General features: G+C 40.5%; 1 protein-coding gene across 1 annotated transcript in view; it reads right to left on the reverse strand.

Annotated features, from left to right (window-relative positions):
- Window positions 1-4,649: 4,649 nt before the first annotated feature.
- Window positions 4,650-19,353, reverse strand: part of dlgap2a (discs, large (Drosophila) homolog-associated protein 2a) — a 54,942-nt gene continuing 40,238 nt past the window's right edge. Inside the window, exons 5-10 of the mRNA XM_073483827.1 lie at window positions 18,052-18,437; window positions 10,623-10,711; window positions 10,027-10,463; window positions 9,818-9,909; window positions 5,002-5,154; window positions 4,650-4,856 (exon numbers count right to left, since the gene is read on the reverse strand). Coding sequence (XP_073339928.1) covers window positions 4,650-4,856; window positions 5,002-5,154; window positions 9,818-9,909; window positions 10,027-10,463; window positions 10,623-10,711; window positions 18,052-18,437 — 1,364 coding nt within the window. The remainder of the gene's footprint in view (window positions 4,857-5,001; window positions 5,155-9,817; window positions 9,910-10,026; window positions 10,464-10,622; window positions 10,712-18,051; window positions 18,438-19,353) is intronic.

Below are 19,353 nucleotides of genomic sequence, written 5' to 3' on the forward strand. Positions count from 1 at the left end.
ATTTTTCTGTACTGAATAATCACCACAGCAAGGGATCATTTAATGCTCACAGGATCACATGCACACAACACAAGTCAACCAAAGCAATCCAACATAAAGCTACCACTGAAAGAGGTTTTAACAAGGAAATACAAGATCGCTCTCCTCACAACACTTAAGAGTGTGTTAAACAAAAAAAAGGAGTGAAAAGGGTCTTAAAAAGACATCCTTTAATGGCTGGACAATGATTTTCACTGGGAGACAAACTTGACCCAGCCATTACAGCAGAAAGATTTTGTTCATAGTTTAGAAAATGGCTCTGAGTGTCTCTTGGGAGTATCAAGATAATTTATTTTTTTCCAAAAGTGTATGAATTCTGCAAGCCCAGTTATCACCTCTAAATGTAGCTATTCATTTACTAAATTCTGCATCTCTATTGCACACATCTTTCCCACTCCCTCGTGACTTCTGAGATTGATTCCGCTTTCCTATTTGAAATGGTTCGTTCAAGCTTTAACCAAAAAAATCTCATTGCAATTATGTGAAGGCCTCTTGGAGGAACAAGAGATATTCTTCAAACTGAATCAAGGTGGTGGATTCACTTTCAATTTAATTTGCATAAGGGAGAAACTCTTCTGTTGTTTCCAGTGACGGCCTTCTTTGAAACTCAAGCACAGACTGTTAGAAATACGTGCATTTCTGATGCTTAAGTTCTACAGTACAGGCCACTATTCAGCAATACATTTATCAACACTGGCTTTGAAGGGCCTTGGAGGCTGTTTGCTTGATCTCACCAAGGACCCGAAATCTTACATAAGCTGCTTTGCTTAGTCAAAGGCAGCCTGAAAAATACCCAGCGCAGCGCCTCGCGATACTCACAGAACAGCCTTCCAGCTACACAACAGCATACAACACCAGCAGTTTGGGGCTCAGTGCGGAGCTCTCGTCTCCTCTAAGCCAGCATATGTCAGGGCGAGTCTGTCTCTCTCTCGTCTGCCTGCCACTGTGGCAACAGCAGGGGAACGTCTCTGCTCTGCCAACTGCCTGGCATCACACAAGCAGACGCTTTCCAGAAACCCACTGTCATACTCTTAAAGGTCCCTGCCTCTGCAATGAAAAAACAGCAGAATTATAGATGGCTGTGTTTTAAAAAAAAGAACATGTCATCTAACTCTCACCCAAGGGCTATTGAAAGCCCAGCCTGTAACTGAAGTATCACACTGCAAATTTGAAATACAGACTTTGGTTATTTGGTGATTTGTTGGACTGAGTTTACTTCTTAGCGCTGTGAAAATCTTGTCTGAGCTCTGCTACAAAAAAGAATGACAACTAAACTATGTCTCGTGTATTTTGTGTTTTATATCTTTCTATACTTGGAGTCATGGCGTGTTAATAACCTAAACTTAACAAAGATGCAAATGGGTAAACATTTTTGATTGTATTGTAAATTATATGCTATACTATCTCAAATATGTTTCAACAGAGTGCGTGTGTGTGCGTGTGGGAGTGTGTGTGTGAGAGAGAGAGACGCAGGTCAGGCCACAGTTGGGTAGTAAGAGGGAAATAAAGCCACACTGACCGCAGATTCAACCTCTCTTCTCTGAGTATGTCAGCATGCCGCTACAAAAACACGGTCGACGCACACATATCAACAAACACACATACACATACAAACTATTCAAATACAGAGAAATGTACATGAGTGCTATATGCTAAATCTCCCTGATCCTACCCATAATGAACACTGGCACATTTCTAAGTCATAAAAATAGATTTTTTTAAGTGATGTATCGATCAGCTGACAGCGCATTGCATTGATTGCTGGTCTAGTACTGTATTTATCAAATAAAAAACAGCACCATTTAGTTGGTTGATTATCCAAAGTTTTTACCAATAGGCTTCAGGCTTTGGGTCAGTGATTTGATTATTACATTGGCAATTAAATGAGGATGATGTTCATGTTACTGGCACCGAAGTTTGATTATATAGAGCAGCAGAATTTTAGCTTTTCTCCGAGATGAGTTCACCTTTATAGGGAATTTACTTTAACTTAAAAGGAGCAATGTAAGAATTAGTCACCTGTCGAATTCATACTCAAACAGGGCCCAGGATATCACCAGAGTAACTGCTGACCGCTGCTAACTGTAGCAGCCATTAGCCAGTTAGCTTGATTAGCCGTGCATCTAGTGGTTAGACATGGAGCTCAGAGATGAAGGGAATGTTGGTGTACACACCAGCACAACAGGAATGTTGTGGTATTTCAGTAGATATCTCTGCAGCACAATAGTGATCTGAGACATAATGTCAACATTGTTACTTCTTTACACTCTGCTGATAAAATTCTTACATATTGAACCTTCAAACAAGGTTCCATATTTCGTTTTTCACTTTCACGTCACACAGGGTAGCGAAGTACCATGATTTGGTTGCACCAGCTCTTTGTAAATCCCTTAGGCCAGCTATTAAGTTTGTGTGTAGGCTAGCCTAAAGTTCTTCCTGAATTCTTAGGGTAATAGCTTGTTTCAAAATACAGTTTAACTAGTAATATCTTGGCTAGTAAGCATTTATTAGTAATAGCCTTATGTGTTTCTGAGTCATATTCATATAGCGTAGTCTAGAAAGAGTTGAAAATATCTGATTATGCTAAACCTAATTTAGCGTACACATGTAGTAATTTAGCCTGCACGTCATTAGCATAGCCTAGCCCACAGCTGTGCAGCCTACTTTGTGGTGTGTTGTGTTTTTTTTTCCTAATATACAACTTAAAGTCTTTACAGGTTAGCCTACATCATTACTAAAATACATTTTAATCAGTTGTCAGGTATATCATATATTAGCAAGCTAATGTTTGCTCTATCACTTGGCTCAGCCAGCTAGGTAAAAGTAAGTGTACATCATTTTTAACAACTAATCTAATGAATTTGTTTGTGTGGTCAACCTATTTTACTTTGTTGGTGTGGAAATCTCCACTTATCATAAAACACTTAAGTTATAAGTAGCCTAAAAGCTAAATTTGAAGTTATGAAGAGCTGGTGCAATTGGCACATCTCAACACTGTCATGGGAATCAAAGGCGAATGATAAAATCGAGCTACACGAACTACATCATGTTGTGACAAAATATCACAAACTGGTCCTCATAGCCACAGACAGTTAAAACCCACTTCCTCGTGTATTTCCTTTCAACTGGAGACTTGCAAAGTTTTAGTTACTTGGTGCTTGCATCCCCCTGGAATGTCTTTGACCCAATTTCTATTTCATTACTTCCTAGCCTTTCCTTGAGGGAGTGAATGCAGTTATGATACTGCTTCAGGAGACTTTCAGCAACACAGAACTTTTCAAGAAATATGAAGATAACTACTTCTTGGATTAAAGAAACTAGCATGCAGATATTTTGTTTTTGTTTTGGCAGTTTTTCTATCACTCCTCATTAACTACAGCTGAGGGCGCTACTTGAAAGGGCCTGAGAGAAGTATCAGATGAAAATGCAGCAGAATGATTTTGTATGTGTGATCAAGCCGGCGTATGTCTGCAACAAATTTGCCGAAAGCAATAGAGAGGGCAGGCAAGCAGTGGACATGAAAGGAAAATAAATATACACGATGAATATTCTTCCCGCTCACAATTCAAAAATACAACAGTACTATTGTGAACTTGGGTATGTACATTTCCCTTGGAAATAGAGAGAATTGTAATAAGTGCATAAGTGCATTTGTCTACACATTTTGATCTAAGGAGTTACACAAACCTTCATAGTTTTTTTTTCTACTGCATTGACATAATGGAAATGATGGCACAAGACTTGCATGTTTTCTGCTTCAAGTAAATGTCAATATTTGAAAGTTGGCAACAGGAACATGAGATATATAGGAAAGATGTTTGAAATGTGCATGTAAATGAGCTGACAGATGTCATTCTTCCACCAATCCAGACCAAGAAAAATGTTTGACTACAACCAGATTGGGTAGAAAGCTGCATTTTTTTCAACACTGACCAGTCCAGAGCTTATAAGGGCTGCCTGAATAACCTTGGATGGATGATCAGTGCCACATGCACATAGTTGAGGTATTTCAAGCATTGGCACTTTTCAAAGTTTTGAACTTACAACAATTTTGTGATACTTAGCTTGTAATTAACATTTACCCCAAAAAAGACCAGACAAACAAAAAGTATAATCATAATGTAACCTTAAATTATTGAAAAATACTGAAGGGTTACTAACTTTGACCATTTTTGAACAACTTGAAATAAATATAATTTCTCTCATTTACTCCTTTAGCTCAAAGGCCTGGTTGCTGGTAGGTTTTCAAAGCTGCACTTTTTAAATGGCACTTTGCAAATGCTGAAAAACTACAGACGTACCCATCCAGGAAGTTGGATGAGGGAGCTCGTAGGCTGGCTATCATGATCACCAGCAAACCAAGGAGAAACCAGACCGACCCATGTCATACATACATTTCTGCTAACACTTATTCTGGCAATGGGAGAAGAGGCTTGGCACATCCTACAGACCAATGGTGTTGGCGATGGGCACTGAGGATGGCTATCGAGATCAGACAACAGATGGATAAAGGAAGAGTAGAGAGAGTAGCAGTCTAGAAAAAAGGCTAGTTTTTAAAGTTGTTTGAACGTGGGAGCAGGGAGACGTTTCAGCCCCCGGACCCTATCTTCTCAAAGTCTAGTCTGAGCCTCGGGAATATAGATCTCAATGCTGTCTGCTCGCTCCGAGGCTGAGTTCTGCCGGAACGAGGCGGCCCGCTTGGCGGCCATGAGCCGCCTACGGGCCTCCTGCCGGTGCCTGTCTGGGAGGTCCAGGGATTTCTCCCTCGTTATCATACTCTTCTGTCGAACAGTCTTCTTTGGTACGGGAGCTGGTGGCTTTAGGAAGAAGAGAGAATAATTAAGGGGTGTTTGTACACATTTGATCAGTTGGTTGGTTTTGGTTTTATCAAAATCCAAAAGTAAATAAAAATGCAGTTATTTCTGATGCCTGTCTGGGATCAGTACCAAGATAATCCATTACCTTCTTCTCTGGGCTGTCTACAGGCCTCCAGTTGTTGTTCTTGATCTGCTGCAGCTGGTCAAACTTCATGGTGACGTCTTCAATGGAGAGCTGCAGCAGGTCCCAGAACCCAGCCAGGTCCTGAGAGGTGGGCCGTGGCATGGCACTGGGATCCTACGAGGGGCGCGGGTAAGAGGAGTTACAGCAAAGTTAATGTTAATGTCTGTGGTATGCCAGATAATAAATACTGTTATAGGTTAGTAGGATCCACTAGATGTCCTTATGAGACTCAAAGCACGAACACCAGTTTCATTTTTGGTTGAAAGGAGGGATAACAACTTGTGATGAGACCAATTCTGTCTTATTTCCATGAATGAGCTCAGAAATATTTTTTGTCGGTTCGGTTCTCTTTCATCACTCAATTCCTAACATGAAAGAAACATCAGATTGAGCAGCGCCTCATTGTCTCCGCAACTGGCCTGCAGTGGCTACAGGTTAATGAGTCATGAGATTCTGTGCAAATACTTTATGTTAATAATTGAGTTTTGGAGGTTACGCCAAATGTAAAGACCCAAATCTTTCTGTCAGTTCTGTGTGCAGCGGCAACATGACAAAATCATGTTGATTTGTGGTAATGATCTTGAACTAAATATGTCATTATTATTCAATCTTTGTTGTTTACAGATTTTATCTGTTAGGCTGCTATCTCTGACTGATCTGTGGTATAATGCTGGTGTTAAAGACAGCAATGACACAACAATGGTCTCATCAGACAAGGAGCTCCTCACACACTGCACTTACAACTTAGAATTTATTAAGGAGCTTTTTATACAATATGGTGCAAACAATATCAAGGTTATGGGTTTGCTTTCTGTATGGACTATGGTATAAATTTAAAAAGGCGATGCTGAATACAAGAATGAGTAAAAGAAAATTCACAACAATTAAAAAAGAGGTTCTAAGGAAACTGTTAATTATAGAGCAGTTCATGTGTTCCAGATAAATATTTTAAGAACCTTTCAGACTGGTCTCATCGGGGTGAAAATGTGTTAAATGCTCCTTAGCAACAACTGCTTCAATATTATACACATTTAGGGCTTGCAGAACTTTGCGATTACATTTATGGATCCAGCTATGGCCCATGTTGTTTACGAACAGCATGGATGCTGTGGGTGTTGGTGAGTAAATTGGGTGTACGTTATATATTCTTTGTAGAGTTTAAGTCATCCTACTTTTTCAGATTGTTCCTTTAATTTCTTCCAGTTTGTCTCAAGCCAGTTCTTTGCAGAGTTTAAACCTGCAGTGCTGAACTTTTATCTCCCCCCTCTGGCACTGAGAGTAATTACACAAACGCTGTCAATGAGCTTATGACTCCACAAACTCTGGCAAGCTCCTAGTCGCTCAGTTCCTCCTCCCAGCACAACGAAGTCACCACAGAATCGAGATTAAAGAAACAACTCTCTGTATACTGCCAAAAAGGGAGATTTATCTGGTGGTGATAGGCTTTATCAGCATTGTGTGAACTAGTGTGGCAAAGGGTTTGAGTGTCACAGATCTTAATTTCTGCACTGCAGGTTTAAGTCAACCTACTGTTTCAGATTAGTCTTCATTGTCTTCCAGTCTGTCACACCACCAGAATAAGCAACCTAAACCGTATCAGATCCCTGATTTGAGAAGAAATACGTCAACAACACGTCTGTGATGGGAAGTGTCAATTCAAAAACCCCAGAGACGGCAGAGGGGCATTATGTCCTGCCACACTGCGCTCTTTTAACCAAGAAATATGGCAAAGAGATGCTTCATTTTGACGTTAAACATTCATAATCCTACAAAAGCAAAATGTTACAGCATCACTAAAAAACAAGCTCAAAATGCGAATGAAAAGCAGACTATTTAGTCTTCAGATCGTCAGATGGCTTTAGCCAAACTTGCATCAGTATATGAAACTGTGTGAGTGATACAGAGAATAAAGTTACCGTAACTTTATTTTACTTTATGGCTAAAATCTCATCTGGCATGACTCAAATCCTCTAAATTTGCATAATATTCCAATGGGGTGTCTAAGTTTTGCTTTGATATTTGTATAGTATTATGGGATTAGTATAATTCTCTTTTGTACAGCAAAAGAATCTTCCTAAATTACTCACTTCAAATATCACAAGAACCAATCATGTAAGGTAAGCGAGGAACAGACCACATGTCTGTTATCTGTAATTACCGAGGGAGTGCCTCAGCATTCCATCAGCTTTATTCTGACCCCTGAACTTGTGATGTTCTGCAAACTGTCTCAGAAGTCTTAAGGCTTCAAATATCCAGAGCTGGCAGATTTAGGAGGAGTCAGTGAGTTTTAAGCTTTGGCTGTGTCAGTGTGTGCTTTTAATCCTGGAGCTCCTCCCAGAGAAGAGCTCCATGCACGTTGTTTGCCTCTCTTTTAGAGCAATTTTAAGTCAAGCTCTATGATGGTTGATCCGTGAAGTAGAGAGAAACAGGCTGATTAGACAATTAGACATCATTTAACCTTCTAATGTGTGCATTTATTCACCAAATGAAGCTGTAAGAGGTGAAAATTGTTCCACATGCAAAGAAAGGCTTCATCTTTTTGTGATGAAAAAGTTGTTAAATGTACAATATATAACTTTGTCTGCAAGGGGGCTCTCTATCTCTGGCAAGAGCTGCTGCTCAGCTGATTTAGAGCCAGCTAAAGAGTCTGGATTAGAGCCGGACCTTCTGGAGAATAAACACCTGGAATCACTTTGAATTCTGCTCCGATCCGAAACCGTTTACCGACAGGAGGAGAGCTCAGAGGTTACTTTAAAACTTTTCGGATTAAAAAGTGGATTAATCTTCACGCCTGTTTATCAACCTGACTGCAGCAGTGATCTTGTGGACTTGGACTCCAACACTGTTGGAACCATTTGGGATAATGTAGGTACACAACTCAACAAAAGATCTAGTTGTCTTTAGGCAATTTAATACAGAATTCCTACATATTATATCTTGAAGTAAACTTGCACAATATGGCATCCTTCAGTGGGACAAACTTATTCTTGACTTGGTCTAAAAGGCTGGTTCACTGTGTCTAATCTCCGTGCTACTCCCACTCCACCTGAATGAGCAGTTTCTGCAGCACATTGCAAAAACAACAACACTATCTCTCATAACTCCGCACCAACTTCATCTGAAATATTGGGTACTTGGCTCAGATCAATAAAACGAGTTGTGAACAGTGCAAGAAAAATATGAGGAAGAAATCCCTGACCCCGTGTGTGTTCCTGCTCTGGATGAGCAATAGAGCGGCTGATGTCTGGATATTCAGTCTGTTTCAACCCCAGTTTGGCTTCTTTCTTCTCAGAACAAAGCCGCATCATTCAAACCACTCTTATCCACGCTCATTTCAAAAAGTTCAGGTCACATAGAAATGTGCTGGATGGCTATTGATTCTCAGTGTTGTAGCTTTCAACAATCAATGATATTCGGGGAGCTTTGATTCAGTTTGTTAGTGCCGGTTAAAGCATTAAATGTGTACTGAAGGTTGGAAAACAAAGGTTGTGAGGACATATAGGGATTTCAAATAAGGATTGTGGAACTGTTTCTAATGGTAAAAGTTAATTTCACAGCGCAGCCTGTGTTTTTGGACTCTTACGCAGCTGCATCATACTCATTTTTCTTCCTTATATCTTCTGATTTATGCACACAGTTAAAAAGTGGAACTCTCAACATTTAAATTCTGGTCTGGAGCTTACAAATGGGCTACAAATCTAGTTGTATACTTCACCACTCGAGTCATCATAGACAAATTATTATTATATCTGCATTTATTATAGCTGTATTATAGCTGCACAAATAATTACTGATCCTCATTATCAGTGATTGTGGGTAATTATGTAGATGTGATGGCTGTCTCTTTTGTTGCTATTGACATGTGTAGAGGATAATATAGCAATATTCTTTACACCACAATAAGAGAGTGTACAGTGTTTTTTAAAGGTGACATATTATGCTCATCTTCAGGTTCATAATTTTATTTTGGGTTACTACTAGAATAGGTTTACATGCTTTTGTACGCAAAAAGCACATCAGTTTTCTCATACTGTGCAGTACTGCAGCACTGTATTCCCTCTCTGTCTGAAATACTCTGTTTTATCTCCAGCCTCTTTAAGGGCCCCCCGCTACTTAATACCAAGTCTCCCCTGATTGGTCAACTCACACATGCACCGCTAACAGAAGCAAAGCAGCTGTGCTAAATCAATTCTTACGTGCCAAACTAGCTGTTAGGCACAAATTATGCAAATGTCGGACACAGTGATGTAGTGTGATGTCACAAAGACACAGAATTAAAGCAAGACTACGGACGAGGTGTTTCGGGAGCAGTGTTTTCTGTGGGAGAGATGAGCTTCTGTAGGTGCGGACTTCGACTTTTTAACTTTCACGATCTTTCAATATCTTTTATAGTACTTTTTATATCTTTGACTTGAGTCTCTCTTTCAAACTCAATGCCAACAGAACGATGTTGAAGCTCTGCTTTCACAGAGACACATTGAAAAATATTTATGCAGCAACATCAGAAACTACAGAGTCATCTGTCCTGGAAATTAATCTCGAATGTTCCCTTTCCCACTGAAGACAAGAGCTACATGTAAGTGTATGGTAATACGTTTTTGTCCAGTGTGAAAGGGATATCAGTCAGAAAAAAAAGACCTAGATTTCCGTTTTAATACAGTCATTTTGACCACACTACTACTCGACACACACACACACACACACACACACACGTGCGCGCGCGCGCGCACACACACACACACGCACACGCACACACACTCTCTGATAGGTTTCTTACCAGATTTTGCTGACACAGCCAGTAGAATTGCTGGAATTTCTGAGACATGAGCAGCTGAGCGCTTCCCACTGCACTTCGGATTTTGCCTAGAACTGCAACGCACAGACAGCAAATCAAGTACAACACATACAGTACAGTGCATTAAAAAAATCCATCTTTCAAAGCAACCTCAGGTCAGTCATGTATGAAGCTCTCAGCCGAACACTCACTTTCCTCTGACAGGTCATTCTCTTCAGCTTCTGCCTCCATCTCCTTACACCAGCCCTCAATCCTCTTGGTCTCTGTGTGCAGCAGCTGCATGAACCAGCTCCCGTCCCTCCTCAGGGAGGGGGACGCCCTGCCCGACTCGCCCGACGTGGCCGCGCTATCCCGTGGGGAGGGGGGTTCCAGCTGCCATGTGGCCTCACTGTTGGTCTCCCTGGGGCTGGGGGGTTCAGCAGGGGTACGGTAATCGTCACGGTAGCTGAAGAGCCCCTGGGTACGTACGGTCCGCACCGCCCCGTATTGGGTGGGCGTGCTGGGCTCTGAGTGGCGCTGGAAGCCCCCACCGAACTGCAGGCCCTTGTCCTCCATGATGGGGAAGTCCAACTCCATGTCAGCCTGCACAGCTGCAGTCACACTGTTTGAGCGTTTGAACCTGGCCTGTCTGAGGTAGAAAGACGCAGATTAATGCACACATTTATACACACAGGCCAAAATGGTAGATAAGGGCAGAGACAATGGGACTATTGTTCATTAAAGTGAGAGCCAACATCAAAGATAGTGGTTTTTAAATGAGCTAAAAATCCTAGAATCATTATCTCACCCTTTCTTGTTGTCCTCCACCTGGATCCCAACAGAGTGGTACTCCCGCGAGCCTTTGCTTTCAGATTCAGAGTCCGTGGCTGCTTCCACCTAATGCGAAGAAATGATACAAACCAAAAGTGCTTCTCATTATGTGAGCTACCATTCCCCAGTGCTTCTGGGTTTATTGGTTTGGGACTGGACAGAGCACCTTAACGGTACATGGCCTGTCAGAAAGTAAACATTGTAAGATTTATGAAGGCAGCAAAGGCAACAAGACTGGAGAGGTTTCCTGTGGAGGAGTTTTGGTTTCTATGGAAATTAATCTAAAAAATGCAGGAAGATGTTCTGTATGTTATATTGTGCACTATATAGTTAGTGTTAAACCATAAATATTCATGGTTGACTGAAATGTAATATTTGTAATATTTCATAGGCTTTTTAACCGCTAAAGTGCTGTGTTGAAAACCTCAAGTATCACCTGAGTAGCAGGATTTGTAAATCATATGATCTATCACATCAAATATACAGTACATGAAGCAAAGAAAGGAAGTTACTACATTATGTTTTGCGATAATATGTTGTAACCCTAACATGGGTATAAAAGAATATAATAATATATAATATGTAAGAATTGGCCACAGGTTAATTTCATACTCACTTGTAATAATAAACCCACACAGAATTAGCAACTCTGCAGTTGCCCTCAGATTTATGGAGCATTTCAGCATCTTTCAGCTCATTGTTTTGGTTTTACATCACGCAACTCTATAAAGCTCTTATACACCAACTGTACTCAACCTGCCCAGCACCAAACATGAGACAGCCATAGTTAGCAACTAGCTGGTGCTCATAGTAGGAGCATTTAGCAGCTAAACAGCCAGATATTTTCTCTGAAGTTGGTGGAGACTAAACAAAAGATAAAAGAAGAGTGAATATTGGACGTCATCAGGTGGCCATAAACATGACTTTGATGAATTGGCTCCAAAATAAATAAATACATATTTATTATTCTATTTTTATTTAAATATTTATTCGTATTTTATCCCCAAGAAAAATGTTAAAAACCTGAAAGTTAGGTACTATGAATAGATCTTTGTCAGGGCTATATTTACAGCTGTGTGCCCATAGTTACACAGTGACAGATTAACAACATTAGTGGAAATTATGGGATGTGAAGGAAGAATGACAGATGATGATTCAGTCTGCCCTTGCATGGCTGCGATCCTGATCCAGCCGCCCAGGCTCTGAGACTCTTTATTGTCGCCTGCACCACTCCCTGGAGCCCCATGTTTTACTGTCTTTATGGAAACCCTGTCAGTGCTCACCATTTTTTGCCACGCTCTTCTATCTGTCACTTATTCCTCATGTCGCCAATTGCTCATCTCTTTCTTGTTTAATTTCTTTGCTCTCGCTGCGCTCTTTGTCTAGCGCTCACAATTTCCTGCTGGCTTACTGTCACAATCTTTTCCTTTCTTTTGCTGTCTTAAGCCTTTCTTTGTCCTTTTTTTTTTTGTCATTTGAGTGCTTCTTCTTTAGTGCCCACTGAGACTTTTTTCTTTTGGACTATACTAGAAATGGTCTGCAAATCAAAACTTTGATGATATAGAGTGGCCGGATATGGAGAGAGACTTATGGTTGTTGTGCAACGCTTTGCTTTATGACCAAATGCCTGCAAAACTAATGACATTCCAATGCTGCTAATTAGCAAATGTTAGCAATGCAAACACAATAAACTAAGATGGTGAACACCTGCTTCACATCAGCATGTTGGCATTGTCATTGTGAGTATGTAACACTGCTGTGCCTACAGCTTCAAAGAGCTGCTCGAAGATGAAGTAATATCCCTGCCTTTTCCATCAAAAATTATTCTATGAGCCGTCCGGAAATGTCCATACGAAGCCTTTGGAGTGTCTGACATTCATAAATCTTCAGCTCCATGTAGTATCATGACTATGATGGTTAGTTGAAGGCAGGGGTACAAAATAAGGCGTGCCTCTGCTGTGAGTAAATGTCAACCCTACCTTTGGTGTGGAGTGGTCAGTATTGAAGCCAGGTAGTGACATTTTTGGAGAGCCATTTTCTACCCTGTCAGGTCATTTGGGAGAAGCTGTTAGCAAGGAGGGAGTGAGTGTGGAGCAGCCTGCTGAGGTGACCTCCATTACTTTGTGTTAGAAGCAGAGCAAAGTCCACCTCATGAAAAGAGAATGAGTTTCATGTCTGTGATGGATGGGGACAGAAGAAAGACAAAACATCCAGGAGGCTGGGAGATTTATGTCCAACAGGCTTACCCACCTGGGAGATGTTTAGGTGTACATATGTAGAGATATGCTGCTGTGCACACACACACACACACACACACACACACACACACACACACACACACACACACACACACACACACACAGTGTAAATACACACACTACGTCGGCAATCACCGTCACAACTTCAGCGCAGGTGTGAAAACTGTGAGCATCAGCGAAAAGTTGAACCGCTGCGCCTTTCATCCAAAGCACACAAACACCACCTGGTGACTTTTCGCAGCCACTGACTGTGTTTAAGGTTAAAAGCTTTGACTTCCACTTTATGCAGCCTCATTATGGCTCCAATTAAATCTAGTTTTGTAAAAAAAATCAATCAGCACTTTAGAAAACAAACATGTCTCAGCTTTAAGGGAGCAAAAGGTTATCTGAGGCAGCAGTAAAAGTCGCCCTTAAGGACGGCAGGAAGTCAGGACAAGGTCAAAGATTAAAGATATGTTGACCTCTTGGAAGATAGGGGGGTGGAAAAGGAAATGGCAAATCAATACAGAGGCAGGGTGATTATACTGCCAGTAGTAGGTGAGGCAGACTGATTGGTCGTGTGATATGATGTCCATGCAACTGAAGCTGTCTACAATATTGATAAATCAATATTTGCAAAGCCCCAAGACATTATTGTCATCATCTCATGACAGTCATGAGTTGCAGCAGGCACTCAACTCAAATGGTGGCTATTAAGTAACCGGCTAGTGACAGTTTGACTTGTAGTTATATACATGAGCCTACAAATGCACCAGGTGACTTTTATGTACACTGCCCGAGGGCTGTATGAGCCAGGATTTCAAACATTTTTGAATTATTTGGATCTTTTATGTTATTTATTGCCTTTAAAATCATGTTTTGTTGTATTTAACCAGAGCAGTTCTCTCAAGGAAATTCCTCAGAAAATCAACAACTGCTTACAAACTCCCTTAACTAATATCTAATCCAAATCAAATCCTCGGAAATTCAGCCCGGTTAATTAAAGGTGCAATATGTAAGAACTGGCCAGCTGTTACTGGCCAGCAGGACTTGCGTTTTATATTCTTTTATACTTTTTTCTACTGACTTGATGATTGTTATGCACCAAATCACCAAGGCAAATTCCTCGTATGTGAAAACCAAGTTGGCTACAAACTTGGTTCTGATTCCAATTGTGAATTACTAAATTATAAATGTATCTATATTTGTAATCAAAGTTGAATATATTATGTACACATCTCTGGATTCTGCCAAACAAAAAGTCCACCATATCTAAGTTTTAAACTCTGGAATATAAATCCCCCTCCACCAGGCTGATAAATACCCTCAAACTCCCATAGAAAGTCAAGACCTCATTGTCCTCATTGTGAACATGTGACGTACAAACTAATAATATGGTGTTCTGGCATTCAAAATGGTGGTGGGTTGATGCTGAAGGGTTGGATTGTATTTTTAGGGAGTTTTTAACAAAACCTTGTTGCCAACAAAGGTGGCAAAAGTACACACATTCTTTACTCAAATAGAAGTACAGATACTTTGGTAAAACAAGACTCTGGTAAAAGTAGAAGAACTGATTCACCTTACTTACTCAAGTAAAAGCAAGTAAGTGCAGGCTCTGAAATGTACTCAAAGTATAAAAGTAAAAAGAATCGCTCTGAAGAACATTTCTACCGGCCATGTCTGTGACAAAGCTAACTGAACCTGAGCCTTTGTCACTACACGCCTTTTCTCCCCATTCGACTCTGCCTTTCTGTCTGTTTCCATCTTTTTACGTCTTTTATGTGGTTTTGTCTTGCTAAACCTGCCGTGTGTAATATGCAACGATGTAGGGAAGGCGGCATGCAATGACGCAAAATGAAAATACTCGATAATAAATTGAAAATAAAAATGCATTAAAACTTAAGTAACAAGCCTGTTTTGAAAATGTAAGGAGTAGAAAGTACAGATATTTGTGTTAAAATGTAGGGAGTAAAAGTAAAAAGTTAGAAAAGTAAATATTCGAGTGAAGTACAGATACCTGAATTACTATAACTGAGTATTTGTACTTCGTTACTTCCCATCTCTGGTTGCCAAGTCAGACCTTTACTGCACCTGCACTGATAGCCAAAGGTGCTTATGGACTTTACACACATCACTGCAGCCAATTTGAAAGCTGCTATAATTCTCTGTCGCTCTCCCTCAGGCACAAACACACACATACATTTGAATAAATGTCCTTGTTCCCTGGCGACACTCGATTTGATCTGTATTCCCCTACTGTCGGTAATGAACGAGCTAAATCCGAGCTACATGCATGTTGATCTGGAAAGATGGCACCCCTGATTCAGTGTCGCCCACCATGAAGTTTGGTGAGGCATGAGAATGAGATTTTCATGTTGCAGCTCTGCCTTATAGCACTCATCAGTGTGGTTAGGGGCCCGGATCATCCCCGGATAACTGGCTCTGACCCCTGACTTGCTGGAAACAGAGACTGTACGTACTGTGTGTGTAAGCCATCAGGGAGTGAACACTTTGCAGACAGCATCAGCAATTGTATGAATGTAAATATAGGTTTCACAGTAACCTGGTTCCATTAATTTCCTGTGTTTTGTACATGAGAGGGTAAATCACTGTGTTTACATGAGACAGGAAATTACTCTGAAACCTGCATTTACATTCAAATGATTTCTCTGCAAACCCATATTCATCATTTGAAACAAGGCTGGCATTACACGTATTCGTGATTATTGATGGTGGCTCAGATACAGGCTGTACTTCAACAGGCTCCGCTGAACAAGCAGCCAAGACAACAGACTTATTTAAACGTGCTTTAGTTTCCATTTAAATTTTAGTTGCACGTTGGATTTAAGTAATGTGGATTCTTGTTTATGTTGCTTTTATTATTTATTATTTTAATTAATAAGAGCGGGGCTCAGTTTAAAGCAGCTGCAAGGAACTTTCATTTTGCTAATTCTGCAAGATGCATAATGATGAGGTAATGTATCTATTTGTAGCACTCAGCCAATTTTAAGACTTGTCTGACCCGTATAAGTCGGAATCTGACCCGGTAACAGGCATTAAGGATATCTACATAGAGATAACCAATCTTCTCGATGATGGTCTCGTTTACTTGGGTAGGTGTTACAGAGGTATCAAAACCAAATGGAGACTGTTTCATAGCCAGGTAAACGTGACTTGAAGTAGGTTTAAGTACAGCTAATCAGATCTCTTCTGAGGACAGGCAGAACATGTGATGACCCAACAAACAAATCACTTTTACAGCTTGGGGTGGAGGGGTGTAGTGCAAATACAATTTAATCAGAGTTTGAATATGCTGACTAATAGAGTGTCGTAGTAATGCCCTGAAATGAGTAAGTCATATGGATTTTTCTTTAAAATGCTTGAAATAGGGTATTGCAATGTGGTTAAAACAAGCTTAAGATATTTTCATGTTTTGTTCTACGGAATAAAATATGTCAGTTACTACCCCACATTTACATTCTCAAGTGTTTAAATGTCTTTAAAAATGCAGTTGCTAACAAGTGGCTAACCAAACACAGAGACACATCTACTCACGAGTCCATCTTTACAGGCGGTGTTCAGTTGCAAACAACTCTAATTCTAACGTCAACTTGTAGACTTTTAATTTATGGCAAAGTGTGTACGGTACAGTGTAGTAAGACGCTTAGTGGAGGTGACGTTGAAGTCATGTGACTGCAAAGTACTTTATTCATAGCCTAACGTTTGCTTTTTACTTCTGGCGATCACATTTACACCTAAATAAATAAAACAAAAGTGGCGTTCATTTGTCAAGAGTTTATTTTCTGCAATAATCCAAAATCAAATTGAAAAATCCCATAGCCTTTCTGTCAAGGGAACCATGGGGTGCTAACTTCCAGGTTAGCATGCAAAAATACGTCATCCCTGCAGCACTCTATAGGGGGGCCATTAAAATATCACTGTAAGACATGAAATGTAGATATCTAAGGTAATAGTAATGCTCCCTGTAGTGACTTTACAAAGACATTTCTCTATTCCACAGACACACCAGGTATACACAACACATGAAGGCTAATGGGCTGCTAGAAATAATGTGTTTGAGGCTCTTTTTAATTGCTCCTGTTTACACATTACAGTGACATGTAATGTCTGGGAAGGTTTGGATGTGATACAACTCAACTCAAAGTCAACTTGAAGGGATCATCATCATTCACTGGCTGACTCCCCAGAAGCAACATCTGATAGTCAATCTCCAACCAAAGGTTTATCTTAATATCACCTGAAAAAACTCAGCAATTACCCTTTAAGGTATGCTTGACTTAAAATACTTTAACATCACCCAACGACCTCCAGAACGGAATGAGATTAATGAAATGTTCTGCTTTTTTTGCTTTTTTCTTCAAATATTTGAGAGGTTTTTCAAGTTCAACTTTACCCTGGACTTAGCAAATTGAACGGTCAGCAGACAAGAGAGCGAGAGTGTGATTTTATGGATTTCTGTGTGGGAAAGAGACTAAAAATTGAGTAAATGGCATAAAGGTATACAGGGGACAGATTAATGGAAGAAAGTAAATGTGGATGAGCGGAAATTATGATAATGAAAAGAGTACAGGGAAGCAAAATGACTACTCCCAATGCACATTGCAAGAGAAAATACCAACTTTCAAACTCTCAAATCCACAAAGTGAGTCTGATTTTCTGCTTTGATAAAATACTATAAATGGATCGGAGGTGATGGTGTGAGCTTTTACACAGTCCTCTTTCTTTGTTCTGCAGCACACCTGCAACCTTTAGACTGCAGCTTGAGATCAACAACACCAGGACGTCGGCTAATGTCAGAGACTGAGGCAGACAAATACAAGATATGATCACAGAGAGTCTAAGGTGGAGACAAAAAGAAAAAGAGAGGAAAAGGGAGAGAAAGAGAGAAAAGGAGAGAGGGAACGTGAAGAGATTGGAGAGAAAGAGATATAGATACAGTAAGTGGAGAGGGAACGAATGAACCGTGGAGTGAACTACCATTCACTAAAACCTGCTCCAGCCTGAGTTGAATCTTAATTGATGGAGTGCAGTAAGATGACTCACTCTTGCTATTTTTAGCTGCTTAAAAGAGAGCACTGTTTCTGTGTTGAATGTGTGAGTTGTAAGATTTTTTTAGACTCATTTGATTCTGCGTGAGACAAGACTAACCTGTATCCCTATTGAGGATCGAGGTGTCTTCAAGTACTCCTCAGCCTTGGACACCAGGATGGCCTTGTCGCAGGTGAGCACCGAGCTGTGGCTGTCTGTGGACGGGTGTCTTTTTCCAGACATGACTCCGGCCGCCTCCATGGCTATGGTCACAGCCTTGGTGCTGTCCAGGCTGTCCGTGGAGTTATAGAGGGCCCTGCCTGGGCTCAGCCCCAGGCTGAGGCCGTCAGGGGCCCACATCCCACCATGAGGGTGCCTCCCCTCGTGGTAGGCATCCTGGGTGGACTCGGTGCTGCTCTGGGCTGTGATGGAGATGAGGGGTTTGGAGGTGGTGCGGGGTGGAACTGGTGGAGGGGTCTTCTTGTAGTTGGGTGTGTAGGTGATGGCTGGAAAAGGTGAAAAAGACATAATTACTTATATACAAATATTTGATTCTGCATTACCATTATGATGCTTTATAAGTATAATTTGCATAAGAAATCTACATTTTTGTGTTTAAATCTTAAAATAAAGCGCAACATAATTAAAATTTTGTCAAGTTGTCATGATCTGAAGAGTGAAATACGTAGTAAAAAAGTTCTCACCGAGAACTCTGAAAGTCCCATGTCGGCAGACATAATTTACAAAATGAACATCATGCTGCGCCGAAGAAGACTTCAAACCAGCAATTGAGAGCATAAACTCATTAACAAACCATTTACTGAGGTAATAAATCAAGTGAGAAGTAGGGTCATTTTCTAATAAGCTTACATAGAATAAGCCTTTCTTTGAAACCAGTGGAGTCGCCCCCTACTGGCCAGCAGAAATAACACATGTTTAAGGCAGCGTCGATAACTTATACAGTCAAAAGTTTGACATTATTCTTAAGAGATTCTATGATGTAAAGGTTAAAGTAACATTGACAGCATACCCCAATCCCAACGGCCTCCCACCACACGCATGCCTGAAAGGATCAGGTCGTATTCTATATATAGTAAATAATGAAGGCCAAAACAAACAATGTATTAGTCTTTATTTTTTTGAATAATTTCCCTAAACAGGTGTGCATTCTAGTTTTTAGCATACTTTACTAAAACAGGAGTAAATTGTGAATTGGGGGGGACTATTTCCAGTGGTGGATTAATACACATTCGGGCCTATAGTTAGTATTTTTGAAAGCAGAATAGTGTTTGTGCGATCAACTCAAAATGAATTACAGTGCCTATTTCCATGGTAACAGAGGAACATGACACATCACAGTGCACAACACAAACAGTCTAGTGTTTGATTGGTCTAAAATGCAAAATATTTATTCCACTGCAA

The sequence above is a fragment of the Pagrus major genome, chromosome 16 (genome assembly GCF_040436345.1).
Source record: "Pagrus major chromosome 16, Pma_NU_1.0".
Classification (NCBI taxonomy): Eukaryota; Metazoa; Chordata; class Actinopteri; order Spariformes; family Sparidae; genus Pagrus; species Pagrus major.